The 15592-nt window shown below is 47.5% G+C and overlaps 1 protein-coding gene across 7 annotated transcripts in view; it reads right to left on the reverse strand.

The window, feature by feature from the left end:
• Positions 1-244: 244 nt before the first annotated feature.
• LOC142580050 (2-Hydroxyacid oxidase 1-like) overlaps positions 245-15592 on the reverse strand; it is a 134551-nt gene continuing 119203 nt past the window's right edge. For 6 of the 7 annotated variants that reach the window (XM_075690808.1, XM_075690802.1, XM_075690804.1 and 3 more), the window contains 2 exons: positions 3386-3455; positions 245-1689 (listed from right to left, as the gene is read on the reverse strand). In XM_075690808.1, the coding sequence (XP_075546923.1) occupies positions 1577-1689; positions 3386-3455 (183 nt within the window). In that variant the 3' untranslated portion in view covers positions 245-1576. The remainder of the gene's footprint in view (positions 1690-3385; positions 3456-15592) is intronic. The other variant, XM_075690807.1, reaches the window with a different exon arrangement.

Genomic DNA, 15592 nt, shown 5'->3' on the forward strand with positions numbered 1-15592 from the left:
GACTGACCAAGCAAGCAGGCCTTCCCTTCGGGTCTTGACCTCGTGTTCGTATTATGGCAAGAACTTCTCCGGTTTATGCACATTGATGGTCATTCAAGTATTGACCCTGTACCAAGTGCATGCTTCAATTACTACCACAGCCACAGTTGCTGCCTTCTCTTGTCATCTTGCTGCCTCATTTCACCAGCCTCAATGGGTTCTTTCTACAACATTGCGCTGGAATCAAGGCTACTATAGAACCGTGCACTGTGCAACATTTTTATTGAGTGTACACGCACTTTTTCCTGGCCTGATGATCAACATTTCATTGTAACTCTTCGTCCCTTTAACTCCTCCTAGAAAGAGTAGCTGAGATGAATTCTGGACGTTTTGTTATCTATTCCATTCGTATTTTATTTCGGCCCAATACACTGGTGTTGTGGGTACCCGGCTGAAAAGTACGTAGAACACCAGCATGAAAACTGAAAGGCCAACTGCAGCGAAACTTCATTTTGCCTAAATTGGTTATAAATTAGTAATATAAATAACTGAAGCAATATTTTCAAGACTGCAGAGTTCGTAATCCTCTAATTCTTGAAAGCGACGCTTTCATTGCGCACCTCGCCGGTTGTCGTAACCGTGGGCCTGGCTATTCTCTTGTCGTATAGGCCAACCAGTCACAGTGGAGTACGCATACCGCGCGCGCCTTTGCGATCCTTCCGCCACGACCAGATGGCGGTCGCCTCAGCGCATCCGCGGCAGGGGTAGCGCCAGCCGTGTGGAGGAAAGAATAAAAAAGAACTACGAAGTTCTCCTTCGCGCATACGCGGCTGCACGGTAATGAGCAACTAAACTCTTCTGGCGGATAGAATGGACACGAATTTCGTTACGTACGTATGTGCATGCTGCCTCTGTAACCATGATGCGTTCAAGGCGTCCTTCGTACTAGCTAGTAGTCAGTAACTCCGCTTACCGAAAGGCTCGGTATAATTTGTGTGCGCTCGCGCTTGTGTACGTGTGTGCAGAGAGGTGGGGGTAGGGGGGGGGGGGGTGCGTGTACTTATGCTTCGACTCTTTCTGTACTCACAGAAAGCTTAGCTGTATATTGATTCCAACTCGCTTGCTCTGCTGAACCACTTATTAGAATGTTTTAAATAGCACATAAACAGACGACGCATGAACCTAGTGGTGAGCACATATGACGTAAATCCCAGCACGTCACCTCCGAGAATTTCAGCGCGCCGCGGGCAACCGCGGGAGCCGAATAATCTCAGAGGCCTCCGAGATCATGCTTGGAAGCCGCACGTTCTATGTCATGCGTAATTTACGGCGAGTTGCAGTGCCTGTGTTTTTTGTCAGTTTCATCGTCAAAAACGGCTATTTTTGCTAGCTTTCCGCGACGCATCTACTCGTATTTCAAACAAAAAATTTTGCACGGAAGCTTTTCTATATCTGCACTATCTGAAATTAGGTTCTTTACGGGGTCGAACGTTTTGTTGCAGTTGGCCTTTCACGCGTGTAGCTTCTTTGTACTATACACAAACATGAATCTGCGAACTTAAAACCGCACATAAAAGCTGCACAACATTTCTGTTTTTCATGAAGAGAAACTTGTGGCAAACTCGTGCGGTGTCGAGATGGTGTGCTCACGGAAGGAAACGGCGCTGCGCCTCAGGAAGCCACGATGTAGCTTTTCCACGTCGGAACAACCTGCATAGGAAATTCTTATGTTAATCGAGATGCTTCTGGAGTGCGAGACAGCGCAGCAAGACGAACACAAATAGGAAGACGACAAAAGAAGCGCTAATACACTGCTCCATTTGATTAGTCGAAACGTAGCATGTGCGCCTCGTTCATTGCTTGATGATATGAAAAAGAGAACGGAAAACTTATTTCAAGCTGTTCATTCCCATGCAGATCATTCTGAGGGACCTATGCTCTTGTTCTAACGAAAACGGGAACTTGCACGAGTTTGTAGCAGTACATGGTTGTTCTACCAGCACAACTGAGACAAACACAAAGAGATAGAGAGAGAAAACACTTGTTATCTCGGAGCGTCTGGTCTGACGTTAAGTGTACAAGAGCGCATCTATACGCCTTGCCAGAACTCCTTGGTGAAGCTTTAGTAATAGGGGCAGCGAAGTGAGTTACTCTGCTAAGGACTGGGGACGTATTTAGACAGAAGTAGATGCGAGGGATCGGGTAAAGGTTGGTTCGATATGGAGGCGATTCCAAAGGTTCTGGGGCTTATCCGATAGCCGGAACCGCGCTTGTGCAGGGTGCGTCAATCGTTTCCGTGTACTTAGTGCAGATAGTGGTCCGTGAGCAGAGAGTTTGTTTGGGAGGGGCGCCATTGAGTACCTCACTGATGTCAAAGGAACGGTTGGCCCAAAAACAGAGACGAGAGGAAAACTGGAGAGGAGCTCACATCAAACTGAAGTTCGAACGTCTGCTGGAAGTCAGCGCGTGTCCAGTCGTCCTCTAATCTTTGTTTTTGTCTCACCTGCACTCCCGTTATATCTGCTGTTAGTATAGGAATACTTTTAAAGATTTTGCGCTTGACGCAGCTTTATTTTTTGCTCCAGTCTCGCGACAATATCGCACGCCTTCGTTGACATCCTAATACCACACGTGGTATATTTTCATGTATGGTTTGCGCTAAAAGAACCTGCAAAAACTACCACCGTACGCGCACTGGAGGTGAGCATGTAGCTACAGATACGTGGAAGGGTTTAGCCGTTCGACTGCCTGTCGACCACTAATACTACAGATGAAGATTAACAACGATGCCAAAAGACGCATTGAATGACGTAGGCCAAATAGTGCAATCTTGTTGCGAAATTTAAGGGGTTACGAGGCAGCGCTAAGAGCAACTTCTTTTCGGTCTGTTAGAACAAAATGGCAGGTCACTGCGGCTCTGCCAATCTCCCACTGCCGCCTGTACAGGACATGCATAGCCGAAGTGATATTCACACAGACCTTAATTTGAAAACAAGAAATTTTGTCGCCAGTTATTTAAGAGGAGGCGGAGGACTAGGAGAAAATAAAGCGGAGAAGGCAGCGATTCTTGTTACGTTGCGTAATTCTGTAGGGCGTCGTTAAGCAGTACATCTGTAGTACTGGTGGACAGCACGTGCTTCTCAAAGAGCTAAATGGTCAGCATTCGGTGACAAACGCGCCTGTAACTTGTCGAGTGTGATGCACGATACGTTATGCTGCAGTTAATCCGCGTACCTGTATTGATACATGCCACTGTCGTACGCGTCTATGGGCGAATAAATTTTCTTTCAACTCAGTTTCACGAGTGCAAGCGCCTTTGTAACCGCGGCAGATGTCCAACCTCCGACTACCAACCACGAAAACCGGCTCAAGAGTCAAGGAAAGCTTTTCGCTTTAACGCTCTCACCTATTAGTGCCAGGCAGTTGTCGAGCTCCCGGCGGATGCACTCGAGTACTTCAGTGACTCCCTGCTGACCCTGCGCAAAAAAAAAATCGCGGCATGTAGTATAGGTGTTCTTTAGCAGCTTGCTTCGATTACCGTCTGTAGCAGAGGCGTTGTATGCATGGTAAAGTTCGAGGACGTCATGGAAGCCTTGTCTATGGCTATGCTCGCCTGAAATATCTATGTGGAAATGGGCAAATTTCCTATATCTTTAACGCATAATTACCTGAGTGTGCGAGGTCACTCACAGTGTTGCCATTATAGCGACTTTCTTGTCTCTTTGGCGACAAACTTTCCTAGGCGGTGACCACTGCCTTTTAGAGCGCAGCTCTTAGGCGCCCGTTCCTGCGTTTGCCGTCGGCGTCACTTGACGTAACCGAGCGAACGATTGCAACAAAGGATGAAAATGCGAATGCGGAGCGCAACGCGGGATGAAAGACGGCGCTAGCGAAGACAGCACGAGGAGGAAAGCAGAGGATGAGGGTGTGGTGAAAGCGTGAGAAGTGTGCCGCGCAAGATGGGAGTTTGCGGCGACGACGATTACAAAAAGGCACCATAGTAGCGCGCTGTCATCTGTTCACCAATGGCATGCGGCGAGCACGTCCACTGATACTATATATGGAAACGAAAAGCTGCATCAGCGGCTGCTATCAATCGCAACCACGCGTCACACACGCACTGCCTCTCGCGATCGCCCTGCTAGTGAGGCAGTTTGCAACGTACCACACGAGACAGATTGTCCGCGCCTACCATGCAATATATCGCAAGATGAAAATACGTACACTCTAAAAACAGAGTTCCGGGCACTCCCTTTGTGGGAGTAGCTCCTTGTCCCATATTTCACTCTTTTCGAGAGTAGATCGACCCTCCTTCAGAAAGAGTAGGCCAACTCCTGCTGACAGGGTTTTGTTCCTCCACCGCAAGGGATGCTAGTACTCTTCCGCAGAGTGCCAATACTCTCCCCACAGGGGTAATAGTACTCCCCCAGACAGCGCTTCTACTCCTTCGAACCGAGTACTTCAACTCCTCCAAGCCGAGTGTTTCTACTCCCTCAAACAGAGTACTTGTACTCCTTCAGAACAGAGTGCTAGTACTCTTCCCAATAGCGCGAAGGCACGATGTAGATACATGGTCATGTTAGAAGGTATTCGCAATACTAGCATGTGGGGAATATTTCATTCCTTCATAAGCAGCTCCTGCACTTTTGCTTGGTGAATGGGATGTAATCCGTAGTCACCTAGTTACTCAAATAAAATATTTTATCTATTAAAAGGTCAAAATCTTTATTGATCAGTCACAAGACAAACTGAAAAATAATTTGAGAAGCATACTGACAAACATAAAATCAGATTACAATGATGCCCATAAACTTTAGAACACATCTTGTAATAAAACATAAGTATATTATCTAAAGTTCCATCAGTATTACAGTGTATAATTATCGTTTAATTTCATTTGGCTCCTTCTTTTGAAAAATAAAGTATACAATGGGAAGTTAAACATAGAACAAACGCGTGCAAACTCACAAAGTATTGAAACTATGATCGAAGAGAAATATGCGTCACAATACTGGCCAGAAAATGCATTTCTGGCACAAAACGAATGCGCTTATAGGCAGAGGTTACAAGATGAGCTGGTAAGCATGGGGCTGGTGATGTAGATAAATTGTGCAAGAAAACTTTTGTGTGCCATATTCTAAGACAGCAGCTCATTCCATAACGTCCTGTACAGCGTATGGATGTTCTTGAATGAGATTACACTGCATTTAGAAATGAGCAGCAATATCCCGCCCGGTCTCAAAGCGGTACAGAGGCGTGTCACATTTCCTATTCAGTTGGCCTCCTCACGAAAGTAGTTTCCTGGTGCTGTTGGGACTGATCCGTTACACTTTCTCACAAATAAATTAAATTAAATTTGCAATATTGTCTAGTGTCTAGCCAATGAGTAAAAAACTGCAAGGAGCATTCGTATTAAAATCTCGCGCATCAAATTTCTTGTCATATATGGTAGCTTTTCATTCCCATTACGGTAAGAATGCTATACTTCTGAGGAGCAGCTTGCATACTTACAGGATCAGCTATTGTGACTCGTTGAATATGCAATCTAACTTGATAAAGTATAGCATGGCTTCAGATGTGGACCAAAAATCCGATGTGATGAATAGGATGCATCAAAGGCGACATAAGCATAAATAGAGGCAAAGAAGTTCACGAAAAAGACAAAGAAAGAAGCAAAACATAAATTGAGAATGGCTCCATCCTGTATCACATATCCCTTCCATGCACGTGGATTTTGCATGCGCCTTTGCATACACTTGCACAATAAACCAACTACCTGAAACCAAAGCTTTTTTCCTACTGAAGTAGTTAACGTGCGCTAAAGTAAGAAAATATCGCGCTTCACAGAATTTTCGTCTCAAAACAAGTACGTATGTGTCTGGGAATATTAATACATCACCTCAATGTGCACTCAATCTTAAGTCCAGAAATTTACCATGAGCAAAAATGCTTTACTTTATTTTGCCTTATAAAATTTATGTTTACAGAAGCCATGAAACTAAGGAGCTTTTGCTTAACAAAATATGTTCACATCCGCCAATTGATGAACAAGTGTTCTACTCAGATGATCTCGGTTCTTTGCATTGAACGCATCTCTACCTCCACTAGCATACTTGGTTGGCAAGTAGATCGAGTCACCCTAATCACAATATTGTTAAGTAGGAAGACACTGACGAAAAGCTATTTACAAGTATATATACAAGGCAATACGCTGCGCTTGGCCAAGAGGCAACAGCCCGCGCTAGCTTCTAATCGTCGTCGTCGTCTTCACACTGCTCGCCTTTCGTGATCGCACATATTGTGCCGTAGCACTACCCCCGGCGGCAAAAGCGCCGTCCCGGAGCGACTAGAGATCGGACTCGGAAGCAGTGTAGTAGGCCTTGAGCCTACTGACGTGTACGACATCACTAGATGCCAGAGGAGAGGACGAGGTTGAACCCACAGGAGCAATTTCGTAAGTCACAGGCGTCACCTGGCGCAGCACGCGGTAGGGCCCTGTGTATCGCGAAAGGAGCTTCTCTGAAAGTCCGACGTGACGAGTGGGCGACCACAGGAGCACGAGCGCACCAGGCGAAAAATGTACGTCACGATGGCGGGCGTTGTACTGATACTGCTGAGTGGTTTGTGAGGCCGTCAGTCGAGCACGGGCATGCTGGCGTGCATGGTCGGCGAGGGCGATGGCGTCGCGCGCATACTCGCTTCTTGAGACCGCAGCAGGAGAAATTGCCGTGTCTAAGGGCAAGGTAGGTTCGCGACCGTACAGTAGATAAAATGGATAAAATCCAGCGGTGTCGTGCCTGGAAGAATTGTACGCAAATGTTACGTAAGGAAGGGCAATGTCCCAGTCGTGGTGGTCCGTGGAAACGTACTTGGACAGCATATCGGTAAGAGTACGGTTTAACCGCTCTGTCAGGCCATTGGTTTGAGGATGGTATGAGGTAGTCAGCTTGTGTTGAATGGAGCAGGAACGCACAATGTCGGCGATAACTTTCGGGAGAAAGTTGCGACCACGGTCAGTAAGCAGCAGTCGCTGGGCGCTATGAAGCAAGATAATGTCCCGCAAAAGAAAGTCCGCGACGTCAGTGGCGCAAGTGGTAGGGTGAGTCCGCGTTATAGCGTATCGGGTGGCGTAATCAGTTCCGACGGCTACCCATTTTTTCCAAGAGGATGACGTGGGAAAGGGACCGAGCAGGTCTAAGCCAACACGAAAGAACGGTTCCACAGGGACGGTGATCGGCTGGAGATGACCGGCAGGTAGCACCTGAGGTGTTTTCCGACGCTGGCAGGGATCACAGGCAGCAACATAGCGTCGAACGGAGCGAGCGAGACCAGGCCAATAGAAGCGGCGGCGGACGCGGTCGTATGTGCGGGTTACCCCAAGATGTCCTGCAGTGGGTGAGTCATGCATCTCAAAGAGCACAGTCTGTCGTAGCTGTTTTGGCACGACAAGAAGAAGGTCAGAGCCGTCAGGGAGGAAGTTCCTACGATACAGAATGCCGCCCAGGAGGACATAACGGCGAACGGATGCGTCGGTAGGTGTAGAACGCAGACGCTCGATAAGTGCTCGCAGCGATAGGTCTCGGTACTGCTCATCGGCGATGTTAGCGAAGGCAGACACAGAGAAAATGCCGTTGGCGCTACTACTGTCGGCGTCGTCAGGCTCGTCGACCGGGTAGCGAGACAGGCAGTCAGCGTCCTTGTGTAGTCGGCCAGATTTATAAGTGACAGTATACGAATATTCTTGGAGGCGTAAGGCCCAGCGACCAAGTCGTCCTGTAGGATCTTTCAGTGAGCATAACCAGCAAAGCGCGTGATGGTCTGTGACAACGGAAAAGGATCGGCCATATAAGTATGGGCGGAATTTCGCAACCGCCCAAACTAGGGCCAGACACTCACGCTCAGTGATGGAATAGTTGCGCTCCGCGGGTGAGAGGAGCCTGCTGGCGTAAGCGATAACCCGGACGTGGCCACGCTGGCGTTGTGCAAGTACCGCGCCAATTCCGTGACCGCTGGCATCAGTACGGTCTTCAGTAGGCGCAGAAGGATCGAAATGGGCCAGAACGGGAGGCGTTGTGAGAATGTCGATTAGATGTGAGAATGCAGAGGCCTCGTTATCGCCCCACTGGAAAGGGGCGTCTTTTTTCAAAAGCTCGGTTAGTGGTCGTGCTATGGCCGCGAAATTTCTCACGAAACGGCGGAAGTACGAACAAAGGCCGATGAAGCTGCGCACATCCTTCACACACTTGGGAACAGGGAAGTGCGCAACAGCATGGATCTTGCCTGGGTCCGGTTGCACTCCGTTCGCGTCAACGAGATGTCCAAGGACGGTAATCTGGCGACGGCCGAATTGGCACTTGGATGCGTTGAGTTGCAGACCGGCTCGACGAAAAACGTCCAGGACTGCTGAGAGGCGCTCGAGGTGCGTAGCGAACGTTGGGGAGAATACGATAACGTCGTCCAGGTAGCACAGGCACGTGGACCATTTGAATCCGTGAAGAAGAGAGTCCATCATGCGTTCAAAAGTGGCAGGGGCGTTACATAGACCGAACGGCATCACTTTGAATTGATGAAGACCGTCGGGTGTGACAAAAGCAGTCTTCTCGCGGTCGAGATCGTCCACGGCAATCTGCCAGTAGCCGGAGCGAAGGTCAATAGAGGAGAAATAGCGAGCACCGCGGAGGCAGTCAAGGGCGTCATCAATCCGAGGTAGGGGATACACGTCCTTTTTGGTAACCCTATTAAGGTGCCGATAATCCACGCAAAAGCGCCATGAGCCATCCTTCTTTTTGACCAGTACTACAGGTGACGCCCATGGACTATATGGTGGTTCAATAATGTTCTTGGCAAGCATTTTGCGAACTTCTGCGTGAATAACTTGACGCTAAGCTGGTGACACTCGATACGGGCGGCGATGAATAGGAGGGGCATCGCCGGTATTATTGCGATGTTTGACAGCTGTAGTTTGGACCAAAGGACGATCGTTAAAGTCAAAAATATCGTGGTAGGAAAACAGAACGCGGTAGAGTTCACGAGCGTGCTCGGACGGCAAGTCGGGGGCAATCATTTTCCGGAAGTCAGCGATGGTACAATTTGCCGACTGCGATGGTAGAGGAGTATCGGATGAAGTGTCGTCAACTGCAGTGGATGCTACTGAGTGATCCTCGGAGGAGCAAAGGTGGGCCAGAGACATCCCACGTGGCAGCACTTGTGTCGTCAAGCCAAAGTTGACCACTGGCAGGCAGACGCAATTCGCCGTAATAGATAAAACTGTATGAGGTACTGTGAACCCGTGTGTAAGGAGGACGTCTTGCATAGGAGCCGCGATGTAGTGACCGTCGGGGACTGGTGGGGATGACACTAGGTCAACGTAGGTCAGTGCCGAAGGTGGCAAGCGAACGAAGTCGGCGGAACTGAGGCGACTGGGGTGTGGTTCAGCAGGATCGAGAACAGGCAGGTCAAGGCGGAGAGTACTGGCGGAACAATCGATGAGAGCAGAATGTGCGGAGAGGAAGTCTAAGCCGAGGATGATGTCGTGGCGACAGTGGGCGATGACTGTGAATAGCACGATTGTTGAGCGATCGGCGAAGGAGACGCGGGCGGTACACATACCAATAACGGGGGCTGTTCCGCCATCGGCGACACGGACAACAGGCGTCGTGGCGGGCGTGATAATTTTCTTGAGCCGGTTACGAAGGTCAGCGCTCATTACGGACAAATGCACCCCAGTGTCTATGAGTGCAGACACAGAAACACCGTCGACTTGCACGTCAAGAAGGTTCAGATGAGTGGGCAACGTCAGTAGAGGATTTGGCGGCGTAGGGAGCAATGCAGCGTCACCTCGAGGCGCTGCATCGTCTAGTTTGCCGGCTGGGAGCGGCGTCCGAAAGGAGTCGGCAAATAGGAGCGACGGGGCCGGGGAGAGCGAGATTGTCGTCGTTGGGGCGAAGGCGAACGAGAATAGGGGCGGTTCGTTGCAGGAGAATCAGTGGCGGCATTATCGGAGCGTGCGGCATAGGGACGAGAAGGGCCACCTGGGGAGCGAGAGTAGGCAGTGTAAGTAGACCGGATCGGGGAACTCCAGCGACTGCGACAGTGCCGAGAAATGTGCCCGATGCGATGGCAGTAGAAACAAATGGGCTTGTCGTCAGCAGTGCGCCATTCAGATGGGTTGCGGAAACGTGGTGGGTAAGAAGATGCGGGACGGGGCGGAATGGAAGAAGCCGGGCGGGTATCAGGGCGATGGGCCGAGCAGATGGTGTGAAGACCCATGTTTTCGAACTCCTGGCGGACAACTGCCTGGATCAGTGAGACCGTGACTGCAGATGTGTTGGTGGGACTGGAGTCGAAGGCAGCCGGATAGGCTGCCTCGATCTCACGCCGGACGATCCTGGTAACATCAGCAGTGTTGTTGGGACGAGGAGCGTCGGCACAGGAAGATGTCGCTGGGGTGTTGGGCAGACGGGCAAACTTCTGGTCAATACGTCGGCTTTTGGCGAGTTCCAGGCGGTGGCACTCTTTTATAACAGCATCCACCGTCGCTACGTTGGTGCACACGAGCAAGTTGAAGGCGTCATCGGCAATGCCTTTGAGGATGTGGGAAACATTGTCTGACTCAGTCATGTGGGTGTCAACTTTGCGGCACAGAGCCAAGACGTCCGGAATGTACGTGACATAGGGCTCTGTTGACGTCTGCACACGGCCGGAAAGCGCCTTCTGCGCGGCAAGTTGGTGACCGTAGGGGTTGCCGAACAAGTCTCGAAGCTGTGTCTTAAGTGAATCCCAACTGGTGAGCTCATCTTCGTGAGTCGCTCAGCTTCTAATCGTCGTCGTCGTCTTCACACTGCTCGCCTTTCGTGATCGCACATATTGTGCCGTAGCAATATTAAAGACCTGCCAGAAGCTATCATATGACTATTTCAGAGAAGGAGAAACCACAATTTTACATTTTAAAAATAATTTTCAATTCCAAGTGACTCTCCAGCTTCTAAGATCTAAGTGTGCACCACGGCGTACACAATTAAAGGCCTTAATTGCTCCTTGCTTTTGCTTCGGGAGGCACGAGCGGTTCTAATGAACTGGTTTCGTGAGTGTGCATGTAAACGACAATGACTTCTTAAACATCGGAGTTTCTTCCCCCAATGGAACCCTTTCTCGAACTTAAAAGGAAGCCATACTTCTAAAATTATGTGTAACAAATAGATAAAAGAGAAGACATGAGAATCTGTCCGCTTCATGTCAGCGTTTAAAATACCGAATCACAGTGGTTTGTATTTGCACCCTTGCACTCGCGTGCTATTAAATGTTAGCTATTAGAGCTGTTCAATGTTAAATGTACGTAAGCACCTAACCAAGCATGATCTGTTGCTTTTTACAGTGAACACAGGCACTGCGCTCATTGCAAGTATGTATGTTACGTCACTCAGCAAATATGCAATTTCATTGACCACTGTTTTTTATCACATGGATATACCTGTTTAGAGGCAAGACAAAAGGTAGTCACTTGTCACAAAACTAATCTTTTTTTAAAACATATTTCTAACTTTTCAACAACACTTGCTGACATGTATTCGTTTCCAGAGAGCTTACTTAATTTTGAATTTACCATCAAAGACATTACATGAATATACCACGTTAGGATGACTGCCTAGAGCACGTGACAATTTTCATCTTGGTGTGACATAGTGTATTTTGATTTTGTTGACATTTAGTCATATGGTACACCCATTATACCCACATTCTAGCTTTCTCGTTCAAATTGCATGCCAATGCATTTTGATTTTTTTGGCATTCGCTCCTCTGCACTACGTGAAATCGCGCTGCACCGGCTCTTTCACATCCTCGTATCCTTGCCGCTGCCTTCTTGCGTTATATAAAGCGGGTGCTTGAAAAATATCGTGTGCAAAAGTGAACACGAGGACATGGTGCAAGACAACATCAAGACAGTCAAGGTCATGGCACTAAAAGAAAGTCTTAGCTCTTAGTCTTCTTACTGAAATGCAAGCAAAACATCTAAATGACTGCAACAGTCAGGTGCTAAACTAACTTAAATTTTTAGATTTAAACAAAAAAGAAATAACCGACAGTTCATCCTCATTCAGCACCAATGTTAAAATACTCCTGCTAATAAATAGAATATTGTCAGACGTCATAAGTCCGCCATTTGTCCGGTGTGTCGCAAACACCACTTGTGACACATCCTAAGCACGCGCCCAGTGTGCCTCCCGCACCATCTTTGGTTGTGCCACTGCTCAGGCCATAATTTGAGGATCCTATCTGCAAACCTGATGCTCAGTAGGGATGAAAATATGGTCCTCCAGTTCAATTGATATGACTGGATGTGCCTATAAGGAAGGGCAACAAGGCTTGTTATGGCAAGCTTATTCACATTTCAATGATAACAAGAAAGTTCACTGCGGCCTGCATCTAAGCTTATTAACAGGCATGAACTTATTTTCATTTATGAGGTGCGCAACGGCGTTCATTTTCGACAGACTCGACTACTGCTGCAGTTTGAAATCTAGCATATTACATTTTTGAAGGCATGTAAACGTTGCAGTTAGACCAAAGTTATTAGCTTATTAGACCAACTCTTTGTTTTGTGTACGACAGACGACTGGTAACATGGAATTAACGCAATGTTTTATTTTGATGCTTTATTTCTCCACTACAAATATTAAAGCAATAAACACATTTTGATCTGCCATGCAGTAGCAAGATGCACACATTACGCTTGTAACCTCCTGAGGAAGTGTGATTTAGCTGTTCATATGCCATAAATCCGAAACGCCAGCTCATATTAGAAAATGCACAGGCATGTCCAGCAATTGTAATTCCACACAGTAGCCGTTATATTCGATGCCGATGCATAACTCGCTGCATGACAATTCACCGAGCTGGTAGACATAAGCACCCTTTCAGATTTGCACCGTGCTCGAAAACCGCAACAGGAGACATAAAATCAGACCTATAATCACACCATTTCAATACAAGAGAAAAAACAGTTCAGTCTTAAGGCTAAACACAATCAGAGCGACTTAGTGCGCGACGGCAACGAGCGACGGCTTCGGCAACAAAACGGGTCGTCGCTTGAACAGATCGCTCGGTTCTGGAAATCTAGAAATCAACGCTCGTGTTCTGGAAGTGCTTTGAGCGACTAGCCAATAGCGCGAAGCCGGAACTGGATGTATGTACATCGCTCAAATACTACCGATTGTCGCGCGGAACGAGCAAACGATTGAATTTTTATACGTGCAAGGATAAAAACCTACTGCAAGGCCCTCGGAAATATTTTTTGCTACATTTTTACAGTAAAAATACATCAACTTAATTTACTAAAGCACGTGTAACTCTCGTTTCGACGCGTATTTGCAGCCCTCATACCGCCAACACCGGGAAGACGTCGCTCAATATCGTCGCTCGCACGGCGTACGACTTGTAGGCGACGAGCGAACGCAACAGCAAACTCCATCCCATCGCTTCTCGTGTTCGCGCGCAAGATTCCTTATATGTGGTTTATACTTTATTCAGCATAAAACATGGATTCCTCATGCACTTTAGGTAAGTTCAAGATAATGCGCCCAAATGACCTCTTGCAGCATGCAGCTGAATACCTCCGGCAAAGTTTCTATCACTGGCGCTGCACGTAACTTCAGTGGTCGCAGATTACCCATGGGCGAGACACCGTCAAGCGCGCGGCTTATTTGTAACGAAAGCACGCCGCCAGCAAAATGACGCCTTCTATTATGTGGCTCCTTAATTCAACAGCGTTCCGTACACATCATCATCATCATCATCATCATCAGCCTGGTTACGCCCACTGCAGGGCAAAGGCCTCTCCCATGCTTTTCCAACAACCCCGGTCATGTACTAATTGTGGCCATGCCATGCCTGCAAACTTCTTAATCTCATCCACCCACCTAACTTTCTGTCGCCCCCTGCTACGCTTCCCTTCCCTTGGGATCCAGTCCGTAACCCTTAATGAGCATCGGTTATCTTCCCTCCTAATTACATGTCCTCCCCATGCCCATTTCTTTTTGTTGATTTCAACTAAGATGTCATTAACTCGCGTTTCTTCCCTCACCCAATCTGCTCTTTTCTTATCCCTTAATGTTACACCTATCATTCTTCTTTCCATAGCTCGTTGCGTCGTCCTCAATTTGAGTAGAACCCTTTTCGTAAGCCTCCAGGTTTCTGCCCCGTAGGTGAGTACTGGTAAGACACAGCTACTATTTACTTTTCTCTTGAGGGATAATGGCAACCTGCTGTTCATGATCTGAGAATACCTGCCAAACGCACCCCAGCCCATTCTTATTCTCCTGATTATTTCCGTCTCATGATCCGGATCCGCCGTCACTACCTGCCCTAAGTAGATGTATTCCCTTACGACTTCCAGTGCCTCGCTGCCTATTGTAAATTGCTGTTCTCTTCCGAGACTGCTAAGCATTACTTTAGTTTTCTGCAGATTAATTTTTAGACCCACTCTTCTGCTTTGCCTCTCCAGGTCAGTGAGCATGCATTGCAATTGGTCCCCTGAGTTACTAAGCAAGGCAATATCATCAGCGAATCGCAAGTTACTAAGGTATTCTCCATTAAATTTTATCCCCAATTCTTCCCAATCCAGGTCTCTGAATACCTCCTGTAAACACGCTGTAAATAGCATTGGAGATACCGTATCTCCCTGCCTGACGCCTTTCTTTATTGGGATTTTGTTGCTTGCTTTATGGAGGACTACGGTGGCTGTGGAGCCGCTATAGATATCTTTCAGTATTTTTACATACGGCTCGTCTACACCCTGATTCCGTAATGCCTCTATGACTGCTGAGGTTTCGACAGAATCAAACGCTTTCTCGTAATCAATGAAAGCTATATATAAGGGTTGGTTATATTCCGCACATTTCTCTATCACCTTATTGATAGTGTGAATATGATATATTTTTGAGTAGCCTTTACGGAATCCTGCCTGGTCCTTTGCTTGACAGAAGTCTAAGGTGTTCCTGATTCTATTTGCGATTACCTTAGTAAATAGTTTGTAGGCAACGCAATGTAAGCTGATCGGTCTATAATTTTTCAAGTCTTTGGCGTCCCCTTTCTTATGGATTAGGATTATGTTAGCGTTCTTCCAAGATTCCGGTACGCTCGAGGTCATGAGGCATTGCGTATACAGGGTGGCCAGTTTCTCTAGAACAATCTGTCCACCATCCTTCAACAAATCTGTTGTTACCTGATCCTCCCCAGCTGCCTTCCCCCTTTGCATATCTCCCAAGGCTTTCTTTACTTCTTCCGGCGTTACCTTTGGGATTTCGAATTCCTCTGGACTAATTTCTCTTCCATTATCGTCGAGGGTGCCACTGGTACTGTATAAATCTCTATAGAAATCCTCAGCCACTTCAACTATCTCATCCATATTAGTAATGATATTGCCGGCTTTGTCTCTTAACGCATACATCTGATTCTTGCCAATTCCTAGTTTCTTCTTCACTTCTTTCAGGCTTCCTCCGTTCCTGAGAGCATGTTCAATTCTATCCATATTATACTTCCTTAGGTCAGCTGTCTTACGCTAGTTGATTAACATCGAAAGTTCTGCCAGTTCTATTCTAGCTGTAGGGTTAGATGC

Source organism: Dermacentor variabilis, chromosome 4, assembly GCF_050947875.1.
Source record: "Dermacentor variabilis isolate Ectoservices chromosome 4, ASM5094787v1, whole genome shotgun sequence".
NCBI classification, from domain to species: domain Eukaryota; kingdom Metazoa; phylum Arthropoda; class Arachnida; order Ixodida; family Ixodidae; genus Dermacentor; species Dermacentor variabilis.